This window comes from Thunnus maccoyii, chromosome 22, assembly GCF_910596095.1.
Source record: "Thunnus maccoyii chromosome 22, fThuMac1.1, whole genome shotgun sequence".
Taxonomy (NCBI): domain Eukaryota; kingdom Metazoa; phylum Chordata; class Actinopteri; order Scombriformes; family Scombridae; genus Thunnus; species Thunnus maccoyii.
In genome coordinates this window covers 23,871,757-23,897,469 of record NC_056554.1, presented here as the reverse complement: position 1 = coordinate 23,897,469, position 25,713 = coordinate 23,871,757, and the positions used below count along the sequence as shown (strand labels likewise).

Here is a 25,713-nt window from a genome sequence, read left to right as displayed (position 1 = left end):
AACTGTCATGGGCATTAATGGAAAATCCTGGAAGGGGGTAATTACAAAAAATTACCTCCTTGGTCTTACCCTAAGAGGAATTTTGTGGTAATCATGGATTGTCCATAACAAACACCATATTCAAGCATAAAATAAGTTCATTCATAAGCAGAGGTGTCAAGTTGAATGAGCGTGTGTCCCCTAAAATATTTGAAACTGGATGGCTTTACAAAGTGTTAAATTCTATTTTCACAATAAGTGTTTTTTAATTAGCCTTAATTACACAGTATATAAACAAAAGTCACTTTTCACTTGTTATTTCTATTTAAGTTTGCGTGTTACACACAGATCAGTGAGACATGTGCACAGGCACGGGGCAGAAAGCTAACCAGAATGACTGGGAGCTTATGAGCAAAACAATGTGTGGAGTTGTTTTTGGGCTATAAACTGCACAAATCAGAACTAATGGATGGAAAACTTCCATTATCCCAAGAAGGAAACCTGCCAGTTAGCTCACAGTGCAGAATTAGCTGTTAGCTTCAGAGTTCTGGTCAGAGTCTTGGGGCCTCATTTATAACCTTTGTGTATGCACAAAATGGGGCAAAGACATGTAAGTCACCTCCTACGAAAAAGTTGGGATTTATAAAAACAAACTTTATGGTACCTGTACAGAAACTCTGACCCATGCATATCAGCACTTTGGGGACAGGGGAATTTGGCGACGCAGATGGTGAAGTGGTGAATTGAAGCCGGATTGTAAAATGATTCCTCTCAAACATTTAATTTCACTCAATATGAAATGTTAATTATAGATCCACTTTAAATACAGGCCAACAGTATTACTTGTGCTTGTTTTAGTGAGCCATAACTATTCCAGACAGTATAAGCACCTTTCAATTTTAAAAGATAGAAGCCAACTAGCAACTAGACTGTGTGCTACCGTCTGAAGAGTGCAAATATTTGTCAGACTGTTATCAGTACTTTGGTTGTCAGTTTGATGTGTAGTTTAAGTGTGTTTCTGTGTAAACTGAAAATTAAAATGCATCGTGTTGTTACATTTATAATTTTTCAGATAAAAAGAATTCTTCAGGTGTGCAGAATCTCTTGTCATGATCCTGTGTGGCTCATCAATAATACTGATTAAATGTTGTATTGCCTGTTTACACCAGTATATAAAATACAGAAAAACCCACAATATTCATTATTTATTGCCCATTGATCTATTTATTTTGTGTTTTTATGCAGCATTTATATGTATTTAATGTTAATTGATCATGCTCATTCATTTATCATATTAGTAATGTATTTCCTGTGTCACTTCTACTACCCCTACAGGAAAGCTGATATAACACAGTTAAGATTAGCAGACCAGTCAATGATTTACAGATCATTCAGCCGGATCAAGTGACTGAGACAAACTTTCAACAGGTACGTTGTCTTTGTCTTATATTTAACCTTTAATAACATGAACTTTTAGAGTGAAAGTGGATCTGCGTTCAGAGCTTTGGGCTCTTTCAACTACAACTTAAGATTTGAAATGATTATAAAATCTATTTAGCCTTTATGTCAGTGGAAAAATTGTATCCAGACAGAGAATGTATTTCAAATGTAAGTAGATCATTATTGAATTGTTTCTTATTTCAATAGCCTTTAACTGTTATATATATCTTGACTGGGCATTAGTTTTAACACCACTGGTGTTTCTTTATTGTCATTTAAAAAACATTAGACTTTGTAACTTCTAGTGTGTAATACAATATTAAATGAATATGGCAGCTACAAAATACATTGTGAATTCACTGTGGATCAGCTTTAAAGTCTTCAGCTACAGAAGTTAAAGTTTAAATGTAATTTTAATTGCACAATGCATAGATGACACAATTCTTTCAATTATTCTTATCATTATTCTTATCCCTATTTTTTTTCTTTGTGTATTATTCTACTCTGTGTATCACTATTGCTGCTGTAACAAATCAATTAAGTACCTACCTACCTACAAGAGAACAGCAGGTCAGTGTTGACAGTATAGTACCATCACACATCAATATTTGTAGAGGAGGTGTAACCACAGAAGTAAGATACACAAGGCATAGCTTCAGTTTTAAATTTGGTTGGGGCATTTTTTTGTCAGAAAATAAACTAAAATAAAATAAACTAAAATAAAATAAACAGTCTTATACTGCATGTGCACTTGCTCTCTGTACTTCCTTGTTTAAATGCACACATGTTCACACACACATATACACATAAAGAGCCTGACTGCAAACTTTTTTACTTTAATATGTATTTGCTGATGTAACTTGACTGAAACAGGACTTGAATCATGATTTTTTTCTCTGGTTTTAAACAGATATTTCACATTTAATGATATTAATATAAATCTGAGACTAAAATTAAAGCTGCAAGCAGCATTGAACGGGCCTTCGCACCCTTGCGCATGTCGTGGCGCGGTGCAGTCCAAGGGCTTCTGTCACAGGCATGTAGATGTCTCCAGACCTGGGCTGACAGGTCTCACTTTACAAACATGTAAAGTTTGGTGTGACCGGAGCATGTACAATAAAGTTATAGCAATTTCCTCTGTCATGGCGAAACATCAAATCTCAACAGTGTGAGGATGACAGTTTTCTGAAGGGTGAGACATGTCTGTCTTGCTCACCCATGTGTCATGCAAGTTTTGGGCCCTTTCACTTTGATTTCAATAAATAATTTGAAAACTTTTGATGAGTTGGTGTGTAAAAGAAATTCACTTCCTAATTTTCATCAAGTCTATTTTTAGAAAAGGAAAGACTTTTAACCCACATGACCTGGTTAATGTTTGATTGAAATGTGTACTGTCAGGTGTGTAGAGACAATAAGTAACTGCAGCTGGACACAGAATGAAGAGTGTGAGTGAACTGCTAGGTGCTTGGGCCCTGATAAAGGAAAAACTGCAGTACAGAGCTACAAATTTTAGTTTTGATGGTATTTTTCTACAGCACTTTATCACTAAACTGTCACCCTCACTCCATTTTTTCCCTTCAGGTCATCCCCGCTATTGATTATACATATAAGACCTACAATTATTGTAAAATAAATGATAATAACCCCAAACTTCATACAAAGTTTGTATATAATGTACTGTAAGTATATAGACCTTTCTGCTATATCCTATAAAACTGAGCTACATTCAACTGTCACACCCATCCCCCACCTCTCTTCCCTCCTTCTCCCTGTCAGATTGAGAGCAGGATTTCAGAGCAGTCTTCTAGTGGAAATATCTTCATAAATCCCATGACTTTGGCCAAATCTTACATTAAAAATCACATTTTAGTAGGAATTTTCGTCGTGAATCCATTGATACTAGTTTGAAAGTGGTCTGACTTATAGTTTAGACATCAGACGTCTCAGTTTGGCACAAAGTCCATGCCCAGAGATTGCTTCTCCATTGGTTTACATTGTAAGGTGCAATGTGGCACTCCAACTTTCAAAGCTTATCAAATCTAAACCATTCATGTTATTAAAGTTTTTAATAACTTTTGTTCAGCACAGTGTGATAAGTCATGTATTAAAGTTTGAAGCCGATACCATTAATGCCCTAGGAGGAGATAGCATTTCTTGAGGGTCCAAAATTGGCGCAAAGTTGTACTTTGATGGGCATATTGTGGACTTCCTGTTGGATTTAGGTCAGGGGTGTCAGCATATGATTTGTAGGTCTTGATGAGACGAATAACGACATTCCTACGGGCCATGGCGGCCATTGTAGTGACATAGGTGGTGCTATAGAGCACATTTTGGCACTTTGGGAGATAATTTTTACATTTTATCAAATTTTTCACCAGACCTGATGTGCGTGCCAAATTTGGTGAGTTTTTGAACATGTTTAGGGGGTCAAATTAAGGGTTGAAGTGGCGGAATAATAAAGAAGAAAGAAAGAAAGAAACACACGAAATACAATAGGGTCTTCGCCCCTTTGGGGCCCTAACATTAACTAACTAACATGGCATGTATTGTAATCACATTAAACTTGGTGGAATATTTTGACAATAGTCTGTCTCAGTGTGAGTCCCAGAACCGGGGAGAGCAGCAGGAGAGCCAACTGTCAATCACAGCTGTAAATCAATGCCCACACGGCAGACATCAAGGCTACTGTGGTCTTCAAATCTTATTAACAGAGCAATAATTTCCCAAATAATCACCAGCACACTTATCAGAGGGCCTGAATTAAGAGTTTGAGGCCATATTGATTTGTTGAAAAAAATTAGAGAAATTGAGGCTTTTTGAATGGGAGTCAGTTGGAGCATCTCGTGGCCGTTCCAAATTGGCTTCAGTTGGCTTGTGCAATTTATAACTTTGTGGACTTTGTTGCTAGCCATATTAACTCCCTCAGTTTGGTCTGACCTCAGCTTCATACAGCTTAAAGTTGGGGGTTGCCAGATCATCAAGTTGCGTATCCCCTATATTATATCCATCTTTTTCATTTTTTATCATAATAACCCTCTTTTTTTGCAGGAAACACACAAACTTGACAACTCTACATATATCTTATCAATAATATTATGGAGAGTTAAAATGACAAGATGGTTTGACACCGGTAAAATTACTGGTAGTGACAATTCAGCAACACATCGGTAAAGACATGACCCTACTGTCTCTTACTGTTATAACCAAATCTACGCTCATGAGAAGAGCAAAGATTTTCTTTTTTTTTGGTTAGTTGAAACCTTCAGTAAAAATTCAAAGTCCAAACATGTAATGTTCACTACAGTTATCCAGGAATTACTTTATTTTGTATAAAACACAATTCAAAAGCATAGTTTTTCCACACGATTATCACTGGTTTCTGTTCCATTTTCAGAGCTCCATGATGCTTTGTCAGACAGACAGACTGCCGTTTAAATCTCATCTCAGAGCTCTCAGTGTTCTGGTCTTCCATATTCTCCTAATACACTTCTGTAGAGGTAACTTACACACAAATACAGACATGAGTGCTCCAGCATAATATTGCTCATTGTGTATTTCATAGACTGCTCAACAGCTCATCTAGGAACATTAAAACAGACATTTGGGTTTCCAGGTCAGTCTCAGCTGATTGGTTCATCTCAGCCAATAGTAGCAACACTTGGTGATGACATCATTTTTCCGTGTCATCTGCAACCTGCGGTGGATGCTGCTGGCTTGACATTGGAGTGGACGAGACCTGACCTGGACCCCAGATTTGTCCATGTGTGGCGTGATGGTGTGGAGCTTGTGAGTAAAAAACATAAATCCTTTGCGGGAAGAACATCACTGTTCACCGATGAGCTGAAGAACGGAAACATTTCACTGAAACTCTCAAAAGTACAACTCTCTGATCATGGAACATACAGATGTTTCATTCCGACACTGGAAAAACAATCATTTGTTCAACTAGTTGTTGGTAAGTGGAAGCATAATCTGTTTAATCATAATTTGTTTTTTTCAGTCCAATGCAAGAGCACATTTATCCATATTTTATCCATATTTGAAATGTTTGATTCTTTGCAAAATGCTTTACCTTATATATAACTATTTACCTTATAGTTGTGTGTCATTAAATAGAAATCTTATCAAGATAATTTCTCAATTTTAATAATTTGGTCTTCATCTTAACTGACAGCACTGTTTTTTCTTTTTTTCAGCATCGGATGCTGTATCCTCATCCGTTGTCATTTTAGCAGGTGCTGACAGAGACAGAGAAAAAGTGGTTTTACAGTGTGAGTCTAAAGGCTGGTATCCAGAGCCTGAGGTGTTTTGGCTGGATGGTGAGGGAAACCTCCTCTCTGCTGGACCTACAGAGACAGTCAGAGGTCCTGATGACCTCTATACTGTCAGCAGCAGAGTGACTGTGGAGAAGAGACACAACAACAACTTCACCTGTAGAGTCCAGCAGAGCAACACCAAACAGACCAGAGAGATAAACATCTATATTCCAGGTAGAAATGGTCATTTTTTTATGATAGTGATGATAGCTGAGGTCCTCTTTATATGAATGTCATGTCATTCTGTGTTTTATCATTTCAGATGATTTCTTCATGTTCCCATGCAATTCTGCAGTACCTATCAATATTGGTTTGGCTGTTAGTTTGGCTGTTTGTATCGTGTTCATTTTTGCAGTTGTCTCTTTTGTGTGGAGGCAAAACATAATCAGTAAGTCATAAATTAATTGCAGTGCTTTGTAAATGTCAAGTTATTCTTATAGCTTTTCATGGGAATAGTGCTGAGAAATGTGTAATTGTGTAAATTACAATTCATTTGATCACAATGTCAGTATTTCATGGGTTATGGAGTAGTGAAAAATGTTGCTACTTTTATACCCAATCAGCCACATTGTTAAGCGTCTTGTTTTTATAGCCCTTTGTATACCTCAGTTTAGACTGTGATGTCTCATATAATCTGATACCTTCCTAAAATGCAAGTAAATGTCACTGACTTTATTTTTACACAGAGAGAAAGAGGAGCAACATGGACAAAACTGAAAGAGGATTAAATGAGAATGACATTGAAGTGAAGGTTCTTACTGCAAAAGGAACAGAGGGAGAGCAGCTTATGCCAACTACCACATTGTCAGAAAATAAAAATAGAAAAACAGAAAAGAAAAACAAAAAGGTAAGGAAAATACACTGTAGAGTCATCTCCAGTCAAGCCAATGCAGCAGTGCCAAAAACTGCAGTTCCTCAAATGGCCACTTGAGGCTGGCTTCAAAAGTGAGTGAACCCCCATAGACTCCCTTGTTAAAATGCCCAATTTTACAGGAGAAATAAACATGTTCACAACCTGGTAAAAAAAATGGTTTTGGTCTTTATAGCTAATTTCCCCATTCATGACAACTGTATGGGGGGGATTTTTTTTTATATAACTCACCTGTTTAAATTTTATTAAGGCTTAAAGTTATGCATAATTAAGGGCATGGCTGCTTTGAGTGACAGGTGGGTGCCATCACAGGCAAGTCGCTATCATGGCGACAATGTTGGTTACTTAACATAACCATAGCATAACCCCAGATTCACAGAGTATAGGTGTAGCCATAGCCATTGCTATTTCAGTGTGTTTTCAGTTCATGAAAGTTAATTGTAACATTTCAGTCACCTAGTAAAGTATTGTTCAGTGTTTGGTTGTACTAAAAGACCCACTAAGGAGGGTGTTCAGTTTTTTTCCAGTAAGTACATTTTGTTTTAATGGTTTTAAACCTGTCTTTTGCTAGCAAAAATTAGCATTACCACTATTACAGTTAACCATAGACTGTATATGCTAACCAAGCTGACAGCTAACACTAGCGTTAGGGCCAGCTCCACCCTCTTGTCCAAATATGGTCACTTCTGGCTCCAAAAATCGACGGTCAAAATGCAAACTTGAGGCTTCAAAACGGGAGTCCACAAACCAATGGGTCACAGTGGCTATGTAAAAAATAATGGATCCATTATTTTTTCCAGTAGAGGAAAAAAGACACCAAGAGACAGAAGGAGAGAAAACATAGACAAAATGTGTTGTACAACTTCACTCACATGTCCTAACAAAATCATGTCCTGCATTTTTGATGCTGATTTTTTCTCTCTTTCAGTTTAGCAAGCGGAAATCTAAGCGGCAGCTCCAGGAGGAGCAGCAGAGGAGGGAGGAAGCTGAGAACAGAGTGGAGACCATGAAGCAGGAGCTGGAGACCATGAAGAAGAAGGTTTATCTTCACTTGAATAATATAATACACTGATTCCCATTTGTAGTCACATTCTTTATGCCCTCTATAGTATAGGCAAAAATACAGTAATTCAAAGACCGGGTCCAAATGGGGTAGAGACCAAGTCCAGACTGAGTCAAGACCAGAATGTATTATTTTCTGTCATAGATGTCAGTTTGTAGTATTAAGGTTTAAACGTTAATACATGAACATGTCACCCATCTTATTTCTCGCTGTCCCTCCAGGTTGAAAATAAACACATTGAGCTGCAGCAGCTCCATGAAGAGCATCAGAGGAAGGAAGGAGACCTGCAGACCCTGAAGGAGAAGCTGGAGACCAAGAACAAGGAGGTTATTTTATCTTCTCTTAATACTTTTGTATTTATTTAGATGTCTCATCATCTCTGCTGTTTGAGGCAGACTAAATCCATACACTATGACTTTCTTACTCTTATTTACACTTACTTCCTCTTAGTATTTAATATGCTACTCATGTGTCTCATCTCTTTCCAGTCGATGAGAATTCGAAACTCCCAAAGCCGTTTTTCATGGGTAAGTGATCATGGTGCAATAACTTATTCTGAGATTTCTTAATGTAGAAAATAACTGACTCAGCAGTGAAAACAACACAACACCAAGTGAGTCCATTATTGGCATATATTCATTATTTTTGTTGTTGAGATAGACAGACTGGATTATCTGATGGTCATTAATTGACAGATAAAATTGAGCAGCACTGAACAACTTTATCAGAGCTGAGGAGCAGCAGAGGGAATTTTAATTTTTACAGCATAAACTGAAGGGGAAACCATATGTTAGCACCCACACATCTACAACTACGCAGAAACTTTGTCACTGAACTGCAGACTTTCTACTACAATGACAGCTTAGTTTGTTATGCAGCAATCAGATGCATATGGGTCATTATATAGTACTGTTGGGCCTTGGCTTCAGGTTTGGCTATCAGAAATAATTAATTATTAGATAATTATTAATTATTAAAATCAAAAGAAATTATTAATAAGAATTAATAATAATATAGCACCACTGTGGAGTCAGCGAAAAAGACAATTTGGTCAGTAAAATTTACTAAGCTATCAATTTTGAACTCTGATTAATAATTAACTTAATAACTACAACCAAAATTACTGTAATAACAACTAGTTAAGGTTTAAGGATTTTGGAGTTCTTTGCAGAGCAGAGGTTTGCAAAACTCATTCTCATGCAACATTAAACAAACAGCATGTGTATCCAAAAGCATTTATTTAAAAGAAGGTAAAAGAGCAAAACACACAATATGTAATCTAACTAAATGTACCTATATACAGGTGTATATGTGTGTGTGTGTGTGTGTGTGTGTGTGTGTGTGTCACCTGGCTGAAGTCACCTGGTGACTGACTACACAGCATGCAGAACCACAGAGACAAAAGGCCCTGTGGTGTCTTGAAAACACATGTGTCGCAAGAAGCAAAGTGTGCAAACTGGATTTTAAACCTGTTAACTGTGTGGTTCTCTGTTCAAAGCCAATTGGTGTATGCTAAAGGTGCCAAGTTAGGAAGAGGTTAGTTGCATGCAAGTTACTGGGTGCAACAGGTGTTAAGCATGGTAACATTAACCTAGCGGTGTGACTATGCAATAACCTGACCATGAACAACAAGGACATCACAACAATAGGTCAGTGCATAACATTAGTCAAATCAATACATGTGCAATACATTGATTGAGTTAAACAGTCTTGCTTAGCCGTGCCACGAATATGCCACGCTATATGACTTGTGTGGTAGCTGCTGGCACTAGAAAACTTAGTTTCTGAATCTTAGGCATGCTCTTGCATCTTCAGGCCACACAAGAGAGCAGAGGGAGAAGAGGGGAATCTCTAGTTTTGTTAACCTGGGTCCATGGGTGGAGTTCACACTTGGGTTGAACAACCACAGACTCTGGGGATATTGACTTTCTTGACTTTGAAACATGTGGTCAGGCAGTGAGACTCAGCCCGATCTCTTCCATCTGTGTACAAACAACACAATTTAAACTTTCAAGTTGCATGCAGTCCATACGCCAAAGTCCAATTTTGCGTGTAGGGGATATGCCAATCCTTCTCAGGGAAGTGACATCATATAATGCAACTTCCTTTAATTTTTGGCTTATTAGGAGTAGGTGGGATGGGTAGATGGCTAGATAGTAAGGAGGCAAAGAGCTGCTGAGCAGCAGGAGAGCCATGTTCAAGAATAACAACTGGACATTGGACTGGAGATTTTTACTGTGATGTTCGGAATTTTTGACATTTTTACCACATTTTAGTGTTTTAACCCAAACCATGATCTTTCCCTCACCCTAACCAAGTGGGGTTTGTGCCTAAACCTCACCAGTGGCATTAAATAACACATGAAAAGGTTGAAAATGCAGCATTAAATTGACATAGCACCTGCACACAAAATTGGACTTTGGCGTATGCACTGCACGCAATTTGAAAGTGTAAAGTTGTTTTATTTGTACACAGATTGTGAGACCGGGTTAATAGTACTGTATGTTCTGTCACACGTCTTAATGTGGTCCAGGGTTCTAACAAGTTGGAACAGCAGAGAATGGAGGAAGCTCAAAAGGAAGTACAGAAGTTGAAGGAGGAGCAGGAGACCAAGGAGATGGAGTTAAAGGCCACAATCAAGAAGGTTCATATTTATATCTTTTCCTCAAAAGATTTATTTCCAGCCAACTATTGGTTTGTTTTCTGTTTCTCTTCAAGTCTTCATTTGTCTCTTTTATTTTTTGCACATTTAAAACAACAAATCAAATGCAATGATTTTATAAGCAATATAACATGACCCCACCACCCACTCTTTCTGATTGGGAAGTGTCCCTGAGATACTATTAATCCAAGAAGAATAGAGTCCTCATCCTGAAGCCTTTTTCTCATAAAACTCAAATACCTTAATTAAAGCAGAACGTAAATCCCACATTTGTGTAGCTTGTCTGTCACATTCTCACACTCTACTACAGAATGGTAATACAGTGAATGGCTATTATTGAAAAAATACTGCTATCATAAATGGTTTGATTTCATGAAAATCTTAAGGATTATGACTAAGCACCTTCAGAGATGTTGGTAGTAACTTAAATCAGACATACAATTTAAACCATTACTCACATAGCCTTTGTGGTTTCTCTGTTGTAGTATATTCACTCAAATATGCATTTATAATTAAACATGTCTCTCATATCATCTCTCATCTTCTCTTTCCTCCCAGATTGAAGAAAAAAAAGCTGAAGTTCAGGAGCTCTGTGATGACAATCAGAGGAGGGAAACCAACCTGCAGAGCCTGATGGGGGAGCTGGAGACCAACAGCACAGAGGTTCATCTCTAACATTAATTTTACTGTATCTGTTGAGATAATCATGATAGTCTAGTCTAGTAAGGAGAGAAAGATAAACTTCTGTCAATGTGCAAAAGTTTAATTTTATGGTAGTTTTTTTGAAATGAATTTTTAATCAATTGATAGACTTTGAATCAAATCAAGCTAACTCAGTTAGCCACATACAAAGAACAGGGCTAAAGTAGTTTAAGACCAGGAGTCTCTTAAAGATCATCATAACTTTATGTGTTGAATAACCAAGACTTTAAACTGATGTTAAATTTCTATCTTCAGAATGGTTTAGATTAGCCTGTTTTAATAAAAGAACATGGTTTTCTTTATCTCTCCAGTCTCAGTTGAAAGGAAACCAAAACCACTTCCTCCTTGGAAGTGTTCATGGTAGATGTACCACAATACATTATATGGCTTCCTGAAATAGGAAATAAAAATCCACATCACATTCTTAGACAGAATTGTGCACCACTGAACAACACTGAATTTAAGTCACAATGGGTCTCATGCAAGAACTAAGTGCAACGAGTGATTTAGTGGTCACATTCATCATTTTTCTGTACTTCTGAATGTTCTCTTAGCTGTGAATGGAATTAATTAAGTGGTCCAGACCTGTCTTACGAGTCTTGTACAGATAGTCAACCATGGTAAAAAACACTTGTCTAAATTGCCTCTTTTTTTGGTCTGCTACGACTTCTCGTCCTGTGCTCTCCTTTGAGAAAAACTCAGAAACCAAAAGGGAGAAATTTATATTTCAAATTTCCTTTCATGATGGTACCCTCTAGTTTGTGCTAATTCATTGGAATACCATTAGTTCTCCATCTACACAGCTGCAGTCCTTATTTCCATGCAGCAAATCTTGTATAAAGATAATGTGTCATTCTATCATTGGCAGACCAGACAGTTACACTGAGCCTGACAGTATCCTGCTACACAACGCAAGAGCCTCAGACTCTGAACAACAACCCACATTAGCTTTCCTACTAAAGTGTCCTTCTTATCTAACTTACAAAGCTCGACTGATATGGGATATTTGAGACCGATACTGATATTATATAGTTCCCAATTTATCAATCAATCAATCAATCAATCAATCAATCAATTTTTATTTATATGGTGCCAAATCACAACAAAAGTCATCTCAGGGCACTTTTCACATAGAGCAGGTCAAGACCGTACTCTTTAATTTACAGAGACCCAACAATTCCCCCATGAGCAAGCAATTTACATCAGAGTATAAAGAATATAATCATATAAAGCATTCAACCATTATCAAAATAAGATAATCTTCAAAACAGATCTTCACAAAAATAAATCTCATCTCACATATTTCTCCAAAGATGTTTTTTCTTCCTTTTAATAATAAAGAAACAATATTAGCAATACATTTATAATACACTGACATTGTTTTCAATTACAAAAAGGGATGACTAAATGCCTAATGCAGATCATTATCCAGGTACCAACCAAGACCCAAAGACTGTGCTTCATAAATTTGAAAATAATGGCCAGAAGTCTCCTAAAGGTCATTAGAGATTTGTATTACCTGCAGCTGGATGTAAAGCTAAATTAGATCTTGAAGGACCCTTGATTTTCTCTGTTATATAGTCATTGAGGTGTATAATCACTTTCATGCCTTAATAAAAGAAGGTGTTTCTCATTTGTACCTGTCTCTCTCTGTATTCTTCTCCCAATTGGATGAAACCCAAACTGGACATCAAGAGGCAGCTACAGGATGAGCAGCAGAGGAGGGAGAAGGAGCTGGAGACCAAGATGAATGAGGTTAACTCTCACATTAATCTGGCTAGTTATCTCTCCCTTTGTGTATCTTTTCAACAGGTTACACATTTTTGCTTCAGCCACATACTTTTTTTGTACCCAGTGCAGCAGTGTGACTCACTGACATATTATTAATAGTTTTTGAACAACAGAGGTCTATGGCACAGAGGAATAAGATATATCAGGCTTTGGAAACACATTTACTTGCTGCAATAAACCACTGCTGGAAGACTAACATCCATCTGTCTGTTTGTTAGCAATTTGAAGAGCTGCGGAAAACCCAAGAGCAACTGAAAAACACGTCAGCAGAGCTCAGGATCCTGGAGAAAGAAGTAAACACACACATACAACATGCACATACCCTCATACCCTGCACACACACACATACTCTCCCTCCCTTTCAGTGTTGGGTTAGATATGATGGAGATTTTAGTGACCGGTGCTGTGTAGCATGTGATTAGTGTGATAATCTGTGATGTGTCTAATTCTTTTTAATCCAAAATTTGAACCATTCTTCCTCCTCATAGTGGCAGTAAAACGATCCATTTCTAACCAGAGTCCACTGTAATAGATGTGAGATCCTGTTCTGTGTAAAAATGAATTCAGCTGAAGCTATTATCCTCCTTCATGTCCAGTGGGTGATGTAATCCGTTACCATGAACTGCTCAGTAAAAGTGATTAACATGGATTCCTCTTGTCCTCTAAGCGTCTGGACAAAGAACTTGTCATCCATTCAGCAGTTAATGCATAATTGATTTGTCTTTTTTTATATATTTTATTTATGCAGGTCACATTTACATATTATGTGTGACATTTTGTCCTCCATTTTTATTTTTTCCCCTGAAGAAAAAAGAAAATTAAAAACAAAGCAATCAAAACAAAACAAACCAAAAAAAAAAGAAACAATTATGATAATCATCAGGCTGACTTCATCAGAGGTAGTCAGGTCAAGTCAATTTTATTTGTTTGATCCAATATCACAAATGTGTGTGTGTGTGTGTGTGTGTGTGTGTGTGTGTATTGTCTTCTCCCTCTCAGCTAGAGAAAAGCAAACTTAAAGTGCTGGGACTTCAGAATTCTCAGAAACAGTCTCAGGAGGGTGTCTACACCAGCGCTGCCAGTCAGGGCTCAGTCAGGGGACGTGTTTATGTTGAGGAGGTCGACCTGGACGGCAAAAATGTCCATCTCACAAACATGTCCCATGAGGTAATGCTGTTTGTTTGTTGATGAACAGTATTTGAGTCCTATTTTATCATGCAAATTAAATTTTGTACCTATACATGAACTAAGCGTGTCCAAGGCTATTCCAGATAGGTTATTCAACTATAGCTAATGGACTGTTCAAATGAGCTCAGAATCAATTTCATCTTGTTTTCATGTAAAGAGGTAAAATGACATACTTGCATTCATAGACACACCCACACAGCAGACATCAAAGCTACTATAAGTCTTCAGATCTTATTAACAGAGCATTAATTTCCAAAATGACCACCAGCATACTTAGTAGAGGGTGTGAATTAAGAGATTGAGACCATAATGACTCGTTGAAATTAATGACTGACTCAGTATTTCTAGAGAAAAGTTGAGGCTTTTTGAATGGGAGTCAGTAGAAGCAGCTAGCGGCCGCTGGCGGCACTTTAAGATACTTCAACCTCCAGATGTGATAGGTGCTGGTTGGAAAATATACAGAAGCTAGGAGAGCTGTTGTGACTGACTTGGAGGCTAGTGTGTTATCGATTAGCTCACCAGCTACAGCAGTTCACCAACTAGCCCTGTGAGCTTCCGGGCCCCACCTCTTTCACATAGACTTGCTAATGTCACCTTGTGGTGTGACCACTGCTTATAGATGCAGGATGACATCACCAAAACAGTCCAGTCAATGTTGTAATTTGCCAGTGTAACAACAAAAAAACAGAATTGATACAGAATTGTATCATTTTTTTCTTTGGTCCGGATCAAATGAAAGAAACATTAGACTTTAGATATTGAGTGTATACTCCCTTATGTAGAGAAACATTCATTTATCAGTCTGTGTCTCATCCTCCCTCTCCCGAACAATTTCTCTCATGCAGGACCAACCACTGGGATGCTGGGAGTTACAAATACAAGTTGACAACAAACAACTCATCATATACACATTTCTGCCCTCCTTCACACTCAAGGCTGGAAAGACTGTCACTGTGAGTTTTCTTGATTTTCAATGTGTGTTTGTTGCATTTTTCCTTTTCTTTCTTTTGTCCTTTCAAATTTGTTCAACTGTTCCTCTAAAACTACCTGGTTCTATCATTGAGTTTCATTTGAAATAATAATAGTAGTAGTAGTAATAATAATAATAATAATAATAATAATAATAATAATAATAATAATACATGAATAAAAAACATATCTGGCAGCAGCTTTGTCTGCTGCAAAATAGAATGAACGTTGTCTTGTTGTGCAGAGTGACTAGCCAATCACAACCTGAAACCAAGTGTTTTTTTATTCAAGTGATAGACTGTTTCACTTATTAACACTAATGTTTACTTGTATGGTAAATCTGTGAAGTTTGCTCTTTTCAGATCTGGCCTTCAAGCAGTGATGTCGCACACAGTCCCCCCACTGACCTGGTGTTGTGGAAATCCTGGGGCCCTGCAAATGAACTGCTGGTCACCCTCGTCTGCTGCTCTGGAGAGGTGCAACATCACCTCGCATCACACCTTGAAAAATACACTATATGGCCAATAAATTCACTTAAGCAGAAAAAAAACACAATATAAATAAATACACATATACTTTTGTCCAAGCCTCTTAGTTGCAATGAAAAAGGAAATCTTAATGCTAGACAATAGCGTGCTTTTGAAGAAATTTGGAGAAGAGCCTTTCCTGTTTCAACATGACAGCATCTCCATGGGCAAAACTGGCTCCATAAAGAAAGGGTTTTCCAGTTTGCTGTGGAGGAATTTGACTGGCCTGCACAGAGCCCTGACCTCAAGTCCATCCAACTCCAGCCAGACCTTTTCACTCAACATCAGTGTTGGACCTCATTAACATTCTTGTGGCTGAAAGGGAGCAAATCTCTGCAGCTAGGTTCTAACATTTGCTGGGAAGTCTGAAACCAGAAGAGTGGAGGAGTTATAGCAGCAGAATAACAAACATGTAATGTTCAGGTGTCCATATACATTTGGCCATATCGTGTACTTATTAAACCAAATTTTCTTTTTACTCCTGCAGCTACAGTCAACCTAATAACTTCACCATTTTGCTTTTTCTCTGTCACCAACAGGTAATGGCCAAGACAAAAGTCAAAAACACCAAAGATGTAAACTGTGCACACTGAAATGGTAACTTGACAATAGAGACATTTTTTGATATTCAGTATTTTGTACTGTCTTATATATATATTTGTATATTTATTATACAAAGACTGTATATTTCACTCAGGCTTTTGTAACACTGAGATAAAAAGGCTGGATAACTAATATTTAAATTTGACCCTGACACAAATACTTTTAAGAGTCCAGATGTTGAATATTTTCTTTTATAAATATCAAGTTTCAAATATTTTATTTTGTTTTTTTTTATTATTTGTCCTGTGAAATTCAGCTTTACATCAATAAATGAATATATAATTTTGTATTTATAGGGTGATATTGTTACACCGTGCTGAAAAAATGTTGCCTGAAACCACTCTTCTAATTTAGATTCATAACATTATCATAAGATTTGTGTGTGTGTGTTTTATGAAATTGCTTGAATAATAAATTATTTTTTAAAATGGTAAATTGTAAATGGACGGCACTTATATAACGCCTTTCTAGTCACTATATAAGTGCGACTCCTGTGCAAGGAATGTACATCACTACACTCCCTGCATAGTGATCCTTTTGTTTAAGTGGAGCTGAGCCATTTTTCAGACATGCCATTGAAAAGATCCATTCTTAAAGACCACTTATTATGCTACAATTCAAAAAAGTTTTCTTTCTAGCTTCACTATTCACATCAAATATCTGGGTTATATTGTCATTTGCTAAATTCCACATGTAAATGACAATACAATGGCACAGTAACACGGCAAGTATTACTGAAAGCCTGTTGTGCATTAATATAATGTATCTGTGGTAATTACATTTGTGCACAAACATTGATGAATATTTCCCCCCTGAAACAATAAATGTGTTTACCTTTTCCTTTAAAAGTTTGTGGTCAGAAGGATCGTTAGCTCATGCCACTGAAGGATACACAAAGGGATTGTCAAACCTTTTGTTTAAAATTCATCAATTTTCCATTGGAAATAAATTAAACAACTTACAGAAATTCTTGTCCTAAACAGTTATGTATGTAGAAAAAATTAGACTACTTTCAAACATATAGGTAGACTTCAACGGCAATATAACACCCTCAAGGTCCAATTACTCAATAATGAACCTGTTAATCAATATCAAAGAAGTTACACTGTAGGTATTGTTTAACCAATTGGTGCCTATTGTAATATTGTTGGGACAACAAAGCTGGAGGTTTGGTGGATGATGAGATAATGAGTTCTATATATAAATCTTTTGTGATTTATTTCACAATGACCACATACTTGATATTTGACATTAATGGATGCATATGTAGATTTTGTTTTGTTGGGATTTGTACGTGGTGTTTTGTGCTTATGGGGCTGCGTTTGAATATTTATGTTTGTTTTTATGTTTGTCCTATCCTAAAATTAAAAGTGTAATAAAAACAAAAACTGTATTTTTACACCTATTTCCAACTTTTATTCAAATACAAATACAAATATGAATAATTCTGCTACCTCAACAAATATAGATACAATTAAAGCTGCAAGCAGCGTTGGACGGGCCCTCGCACCCTCGTGCACATCGAGGCGCGGCGCAGTTGAAGGGCTTTCATCACGGGCATGTAGATGTTTTCAGACCTGGGCTGACAGGTCTGACTTTACCAACCCCTCCCCACCTTTTTTCCTTCCTTCTCCCCATCAGTTGGAGAGGAGATTTTAGAGTACTCTTCTTGTGAACTATTATCAGAAATCCCATTACTTTGGCATTAAGGTATTATTCCAGGGGAAAGAAACTCCAACACTGAATTCATTATCCCTTATGCAGTTTTTCTTAAATCATTTTTTTGTTTTAAAATGTCCCCAGGGTATAAGCCTATCTTTATTCATGTAAACATGTTCTGTCAGGTAAAGAATATTTATACATATAACCTTTCATGTAGTTATTCAATATTGTGTCACATGGTGAGCCAGAAGTTATTTTGTTTTTTGTTTTTTTACACACACTCAATGATGAACACTTTAATTGTTGACAGTAAATGACAGACAGCATTTGCTGTGAACATGGCAATTTATGTTTCTGTTAAAAATATGGTTTAAACAAATAATAACAAAAAATAATAATAATCAAGACAAACATTTAGCAAATTGTTGTACTTTACAATTCATGTAGGAAAAATAACACATTTGCAGACCTGAATTCTGTCAGTGCTGACAAACTGCAATCTATATGGATGACATTTATTTTTTATTTGATACAGCTATTGATTATGACATAAAATACACAAGACTACAGTTAATATGAGCTATTTTGGTGGAACAGAAAAATACATATGGATTTCAAACCCTCTTGCTACAAGTCATCATCACTTGATCACTTGAGGGGTGGGAAGGTTGGGGACGCTCCATCACAGTAGCATCTTCAACCAGGAAATTCATTTCAGAGAAAAACTACGACTGGAGTTTCAATAGGAAAGGTAACCAAACTACTTTGTCAGCTTAAGTGATTCTACAGACAGATTTACTATGCAAACAAGGGGTCAGATCTAGTCCGATGCTGCAACCTTACTTGAAACTGTAGAGGTTTAAAGGGATAGAGAGAGAAAAAAGATAAGACAGTGGGGACACAAAGTGGAGGTGAAAGCATGGAGAAATAACAACAACAGTAACAAGAATGACAATAATGTGTTTGTTTTTTTTTTGTTTTTAACTGTCCTGTTTGGCAGCTCAGGCATGCAGAATGAAGAGTCTGTGCCAGAACAGATTTGCTAATAGTTCATGCACATAAACAGGAAGAATTCATATTTAAACTACCGAAGTTGAAGTTCATGTAGTATTTGCTAATGAAAAAAATACAAATGTCTCAAATGCATTAGAGCTCAGTTATTAAATAAAAATAATTTCCTTTCCTGGTCTGTTCATAGCAACATGTAGTTATTGGATTGTTGTATCTTTTCTAAGCTACTGATGAGGATGTGAAAGACTGAGGGGATACAGACAACATGCAGCATAAAGCCTGCCCATTTCCTTTTAAGATACATTTGCTCAATTGACATTGACCTTTTGATATTAAAATCACTGAAGAGTAAAGCTGTTGTGTATTAACACATCAGGAATAAAGGAAACATGAATTGAAACATGCAGAAATATATATTAAAGGTTGAGACCAACAGCTATCATGTGGCAAACAGAGACTAACATATCTTCAATTATGAACCTTTCACAAACACCAGTTACAAAGTGCTGCACAGTCAAAGAAATAAGTTAATAATAAATAAATCTAAAATCTCCATTTCATGATCATTTTCATTTAACACACACAATACATAACAATCCAAAATCTCTCCACAATAATACAAAATCTAGAATTTATATACATGATTGACCAGTTGGAGTGGGACAGACTCTACATTAAATAAGACAACATCCATGATGAAAGCCAGCCTATACACCATGAACAACACAAGTCACGTGTGTTCTTAAAACCCAACAAATTAGCACAACTACAACATGAACACGATAACACTTGCACTGGGACATTGCGATGTAGCTGTTTGACTCAGACAAATTAACTTAATCCTGATCTAAATTGAAATCCACATCAAAAATTGCCTCTACATCCTCAAAGTCATCAAACACAAACAAACTTTCTATGTCGTCTAATTGCCCCGATCATCTTTAACACAAAAACTACACAGAATACCTTCATGATCACTGGTACGCGGGCATCACTGCACATTCCACATCATACTGTGTTGTTTTAACATAAACATGATCAATCAATGTCCTCTTTTCTGTAGTCTCTTGTGTTACATGATGCTTAAATCCTTTTTGGTGCATGAATTTACAAATTGATGATCCTTTTAAAATATTTTCATTAAAATCTCCTATTAGTACAATTGTGTTACTGATTGGATTTAACCAGTCAAGTAACTTCCCCACATTATGTTTAAATAAAGAATTTGGATAACATGGTGGACGATAAACTACTGCCATCAATATGTTTAATTTGTTACACAGGCACACCAAACACTCCAGATTTAAATTGGGTACCTGCAGAATCTCACAGTCCAAATCGTCTAAACTGTACAAACCAACTCCACCATGTTCTAGATCCTGTAGTACTGACAATTTGGCGTTACTGCTGCTGTAACTCAAACCTCGAGGACGACTGTGGAAAGTGTAACCACTGATTTGCACACTGTTTAATGAGGTGCAGTGAGCCACGTTTCTGTGACAGCAATACCGTTAAGCTGCAAATTCTGTGTACAGGACACCAAATCTGACAGGTGGTGACTTAAACCCTGAACGTTCATTAAATACACAGAGAAACTTTGTGCATTTATTGAAGGCCTTGGCTGTTCAATTAAAAATGGAGGCATGCTATCCATGGCCTCCTTTATGGTGTCCTCGCAGTAAATGGCCTTCTCTTGAAAATCCCTGATGATCAGTCCAGACAAAGCCCTAACACGACTCAGGGCTACATACGCCTGCCCAGGTACAAACACCTTCTTCAAAGACACAACTTTGTGAACAGTACACACCCACGCTAACCTCAGAGGAAACTGTAGTGGCCTTCTCCTTCTCTGGATCAATAGCAGTAGAATCCCTGCATTCTATTGCTACATGTGCTTGTCTTCCTCCTCTGTAAGCCAATTTTATCATCATCAAATTTAACAATTTTTTAGAGGAAATGTTATATCTTTACCAAAATCCATGTCAGTGACTGTGCCATATGCTCCATTGACCAGACCGTCTTCAATATCCACGTTCTTACATAACTTCTTGGCCAAACACAAAGTCTGTTCTAAACATGTGTCCAGTGCATTATTATGAGTACCACATTCCAATTTCTCTGTTTTCTTGTTTGTTGTGAAATGTTTAGCTTCAATTTTGAGGTAATCAGGACACATGGCAAACATCTTACTGAAATTGTGTTCATTTACTTGCATATTTGTTGGGAAAATATGCAAGGCTGAGCTTTCTTCCCCTGTCTCACATGATTTCAACAACTCAACGTCGCTCTCTAACATGGGGGTTTTCTTGGAACGCACTCGTAACCGGCTCAACAACTCTGCAAATGAGCTATTCTTCTGCCTAATGACTGTTTTCAGCTCCGCTACACTAAAGTGGAACTACAGGTCCACACCAACCTGACTGTTATGCAGAGGCTTCCCTTTAACAGGAGGCAACTGATAAAAGTCACCAACAGCTATCACACTAACATTACCAAATGGGGAAAAGTCATCAGTGTGCTTAATCTGCCTCAACCTGCCGTGGACATAGGTCAACAGATTGTGATCAACCATATTGATTTCATCAATGATTAAAATTTGGAGGTGACTAACTTTTGCTCTTAGAGAGTTTGATTTATCTTCACCCAAAGGGGTATAAGGTAAACTAGAGTGTGTGCCAATACTCAGTGTGTGATGAATTGTTGCTGCATTTAAAGAGTATGCAGCTATGCCTGTTGAAGCAGTTAACAACACACAAATATCGTCTGGTTGATGACAAAGTGTTGACAACAGCCTCCTTATCTCGTACTGAATAGCTCTAATTAAATTACTTTTACCCATCCCTGCACCACTTGTCACAAAGACATGCATAGGCTCTGGGTTTTTATCCATCACCTTCTGCAAACATCACTGTCGCCATCTGTGTCTCATTTAGAGACCTTACCACAGCTAGCCCCTCACTTCTAGGCATAATTTTCCTGTTTCTCTCTAAATGTGCTACCTGTCTGTTATCAATAGCCAAATCTGGAACATTCTCCATCGCTTCCATAAACTGTTCATCTCCTCTCTCACCTTCCCGTTGCTGTCTTATTTCCTCTACACATTCAAGGCGTTCCACTTCATGTTCAGGACACAGCTCCCCCAAACATCTTCATCAACCCCGTTTTGCTCGACAATCTCCTGAGCTCTCTCCAAATCAGGACAATCTACTTCAAACTTTGCCCTGTTCTCGTCAACCATGCTCTTAACTGAATGCACAGAGCCATCACTAATTGTCACCTCACCATCTTTATAGAACTGACTAAACATCTCAAAGCCTTCAGGTTTGAGGTCTGAGTCAGCTCTATAAGGAAGGAACAACTGTGGCAGGCTCTGAAAATGGTCCTCCTCTCATTTCTCTAAATCAAAACGCATATAACAAACAACTGCGAACTGAGAACGTGTTCTCTCCTCAAGATGAAGTCAAAACCATTTTTCAGTTCAATCACGTTATTAGACTTTTTGTTCTTGGAGAGAACATGATCTGACGCAGATGTAGCCATGCACATGTCATCAAAGACATTATCAGGCCTGTTCCTATACCTGTCCACTATGCCAGTAATCCACGTCTTCTGTCTTAAACTCACTACAAACCACTCTCTGCTTCAAAACACTGAGGGGTAAATTCATCTTCACAATGTTGTTCCCTGTCGGCACAAACAGAACCTTTCTGGAACACTCCTCCAGATACACCGCCTCCTGGGCACAAACATTCCTGTTGTGTAAATATACACTGCCTAGCTTCTTTAATGCATCTTTAGCAGAGAGATTTCCTTGTTTTGTTGCTTCTTTTTGGGCGTTACTCAATAATAGGCCAATTTCTCTCTCTGCTTTCGTAATATAAGATATGATATAAACGACGACCGCGTAGGCGTTGTTGACAAAGCTAATGTCCAAATTGGCATTCCAGCACTTTAACAACTGCTTACTGTACTGATTTACCCAAACGTCATTTACCCCTCTCCTATAAACCACCTTGCTCTTTCTTTCCATTCTCCTATAAGCCTCTTCAAAGGTCTCCTGATTGATGCCCAGAGTCTGAAACAAATACTCTACACCATGGGTCTTAATCTCGTGCAAAATATCAGCCCGCGGGCTGCAATTGGCCCGCAGGCTGATATTTTGTGGCCCCCACCTTGATATGAAAGTTTAATGTTAGTGCGGCCCGCAAGTTTTATATGAATGGCACTTTACTGTGTTGTGTGTGGAAGGTCCCTCTATTGCACAAGCTGGAGCTGAACGAACCTGCCAATCACAGGGGTATATGGCTGTTTCACAACAACTATGCTATTTATACAGGAAGAATGTGCGCTGAGAATGTGCGCACCTCAAGCTAGATTGTGTCGTTATTTTTGCTACACAGCTTTCAGTAAAATTCAAAGGTGAATTATTAAACCTTATTAAAGCATCATTCTGTTTATTTCAGCATCATCTCTCTGTTAACGATCACTTCATTTTGTTTTGAAGCACTTTGTAAAGTTCTTCTGATGTTTAATAATGATGACTGACACTTCACAGTGGTGACGGTTTGCAGAAAAATGTGATGAATTAGGGGTAAAGTCATTTCAAATATCCACAGCAGCCGTGCGTAATGATCAGCTGTTGGAGAGCCTGTGCGTAATTCTCACTGAGGTCTGATGAGTGGAACGGACACAACTGTTGACGTACAAACAGAGGTTTAAAGACCTTTACATCCATTTTTGGCTCACTGTGACAGCAAATGAGGCTTGTGCATGTGATTCCACAGTGTGTGGCATTAAAAAACAGAATCAGGTGTATCTGCGTCTTTATAAGTCTGGCAGATAATAATGTATGTGCATATTTCTGTCACATAATGCCACGTTGCGAAGTGAATTAAAAGTTAATATATACGTTTTCATGAACACATTTATGTTTATCCGACAGAGATCATAAATACAGAGTGTAACAAAACACCGTATAGCTGATGCTGCTGTACCACACGTCATATTTGATTTGACAACGCCGCTAGCTTCGCAGCACCCGCTGCATGCATGGAGTTATTATAGAAAATAAAAGCCAATAAATAACGCCTCATGGCTGCATCCCATGGTTTGCAGCCATGGAGGTGCAAACCATGGGATAATGGTGTCCCACTGTCCCAGCTTCATGTTCTCCACGTTTGCTCTGCAAAGATGTGACATTCATGGAGAAATTATTCTAAAAAATCTTTTGGGTGAATGGAATGTACTGAATCATTTGTGGAAAGAGATTTATTCCTCAAAACATTTTACTCCATAGTAAATGCCTTGCACAATAAACATTATAAAGATATTTCTTTATGATGCCATTTGTTTCACTTGTTTCTATGACAACGTTTACAACAACAAAAGCACGGCAGGTAATGAACAACCCGGTAGTAGTCGCCTTTTTTGCACCTGCTATCCTAGCCTGTTCCTGCTAAGCTTTTTTTGTGGAATACCTGATGTTGGGCCTCAGACCGTGAGGTCACACAGAGAGGGCCTACATGTAACCTGTGAGGCCTGACCACGAGGTGCTTGTTCCTTTGTTTCCCCCAAGACAAAGGAATAACGCCAAAAATGCTGCTTAGACAATGGGAGTCCATTGCAAACTCCATTTCCAAGGATGCTTTGCGATTTTCACACCTCAGCAGGGAGCAGTCAACATACAGCCTCATTGGCGGAGACGCTCCTGCACAGCAGAGCGTCCTGATGACGCAGCCATGACATCACCGCCCCTTTAAAAACTGAACGTGCCCTGAAGCACACGCCTTTCCCATGTCACTGAGTTAGGGGTAACTCCTGTTCCTCTGTGAGTCAGCTGACTAAAGGGGGTACCCCACGCATGTGTTTTCCCCTCATCGAAGACTCCCCTCGCCGGACAAGACGAGACTTCGCCCGTGTTCACCCGAACACATTCCCGGATCCGGGAGAGACTGCTGCTGCAACCAGCGTCCTCAGATTCCTTCGAGACGGAAGAAACGCTTCTTCACCGAGTCGACTCTGCTGTTCTCTCTGCGACACCGCCGCGAGCCAGCTGCCATGTTTTTTCGCCGACCGTGCGAGAACGGCCACCGTCTGCATTCGAGCCCAGGACAAAGCTGGACATAACGACGGATTACACACACACCCTGCTCGCTTTCTGAAGCGACCCAAGTAAGAGGCATAAGTCTGGGCAGAGGCAGTGTTAATTGTGTGTTCTTATCAGCATCAGTTGCTGTTGTTTAGCATTTAGCTTTTAGCTTTATTGCTATTGTTTGTTGTGCTGTTGACGGACCGCCGCGTCCATTTTTCTCTGTTACTCTTAGGAGTATTTTAAGTTTGCTGCCTGTTTAGTTGTGTTCACCACGCTAGACTGTTTTGTGTTTGTCCCGCTTGGGACTACTGCTGTGTTTGTGCCATCGTGAGCGAGAAAGTAAGTTGCTTTGTCGGTCAGAAACCAGACAACGTGCATCACAGTCTGCTGTCCGTACACACGCTGTCTGTGGACAAAGGAACCGTTTCTCTTCCTCTCACGATCGCTTTCTTTCCTTCTTCCCTCTCTCTTCTGACTAACACATACACGCGCGCGCACACACACACATACACGCACCGACATCTTTTGCACATCTGATGGTCGGATAACGTCAGACAAAGCTTCGCTTTGTCTTTCCTTATCCGCCATCAGACACATGTGTTTTTCACAGAAGTGGGTGAGTGCGAGACGCCATCCACCAGGCAGCGCCGTCGTGCTTCTGTCTAACCAAGACACCGCCACATTTCTGCCATCCGGTTCTCGCGCACACACACACACACACACACACACACACACACACACACGCACGCACGCACATGCATTCCCCTGCATGTGTCCAACCCTGTACATAGCTGTTGTGTTTGTTTGGTAGGATTAGATTTTAGGATAGTTGTTTATT

General features: G+C 38.3%; 1 protein-coding gene and 1 pseudogene across 1 annotated transcript; one reads left to right on the top strand and one right to left on the bottom strand.

Annotated features, from left to right (window-relative positions):
* Positions 1–4,816: 4,816 nt before the first annotated feature.
* Positions 4,817–17,420, top strand: LOC121889048 (lamin-A-like). The gene is made up of 16 exons (XM_042400739.1): positions 4,817–4,916; positions 5,033–5,374; positions 5,616–5,909; positions 5,998–6,123; positions 6,422–6,582; positions 7,451–7,645; positions 7,891–7,995; positions 8,158–8,196; positions 10,203–10,313; positions 10,890–10,994; positions 12,729–12,788; positions 13,043–13,117; positions 13,824–13,991; positions 14,858–14,965; positions 15,344–15,457; positions 16,048–17,420. Exons 1-16 carry the CDS (start codon positions 4,820–4,822, stop codon positions 16,099–16,101), a joined length of 2,154 nt encoding a protein of 717 aa, XP_042256673.1. The 5' UTR covers positions 4,817–4,819; the 3' UTR covers positions 16,102–17,420.
* A 2,123-nt stretch (positions 17,421–19,543) lies between these two features.
* Positions 19,544–24,908, bottom strand: LOC121889047 (annotated as a pseudogene).
* Between the last annotated feature and the right edge of the window lie 805 nt (positions 24,909–25,713).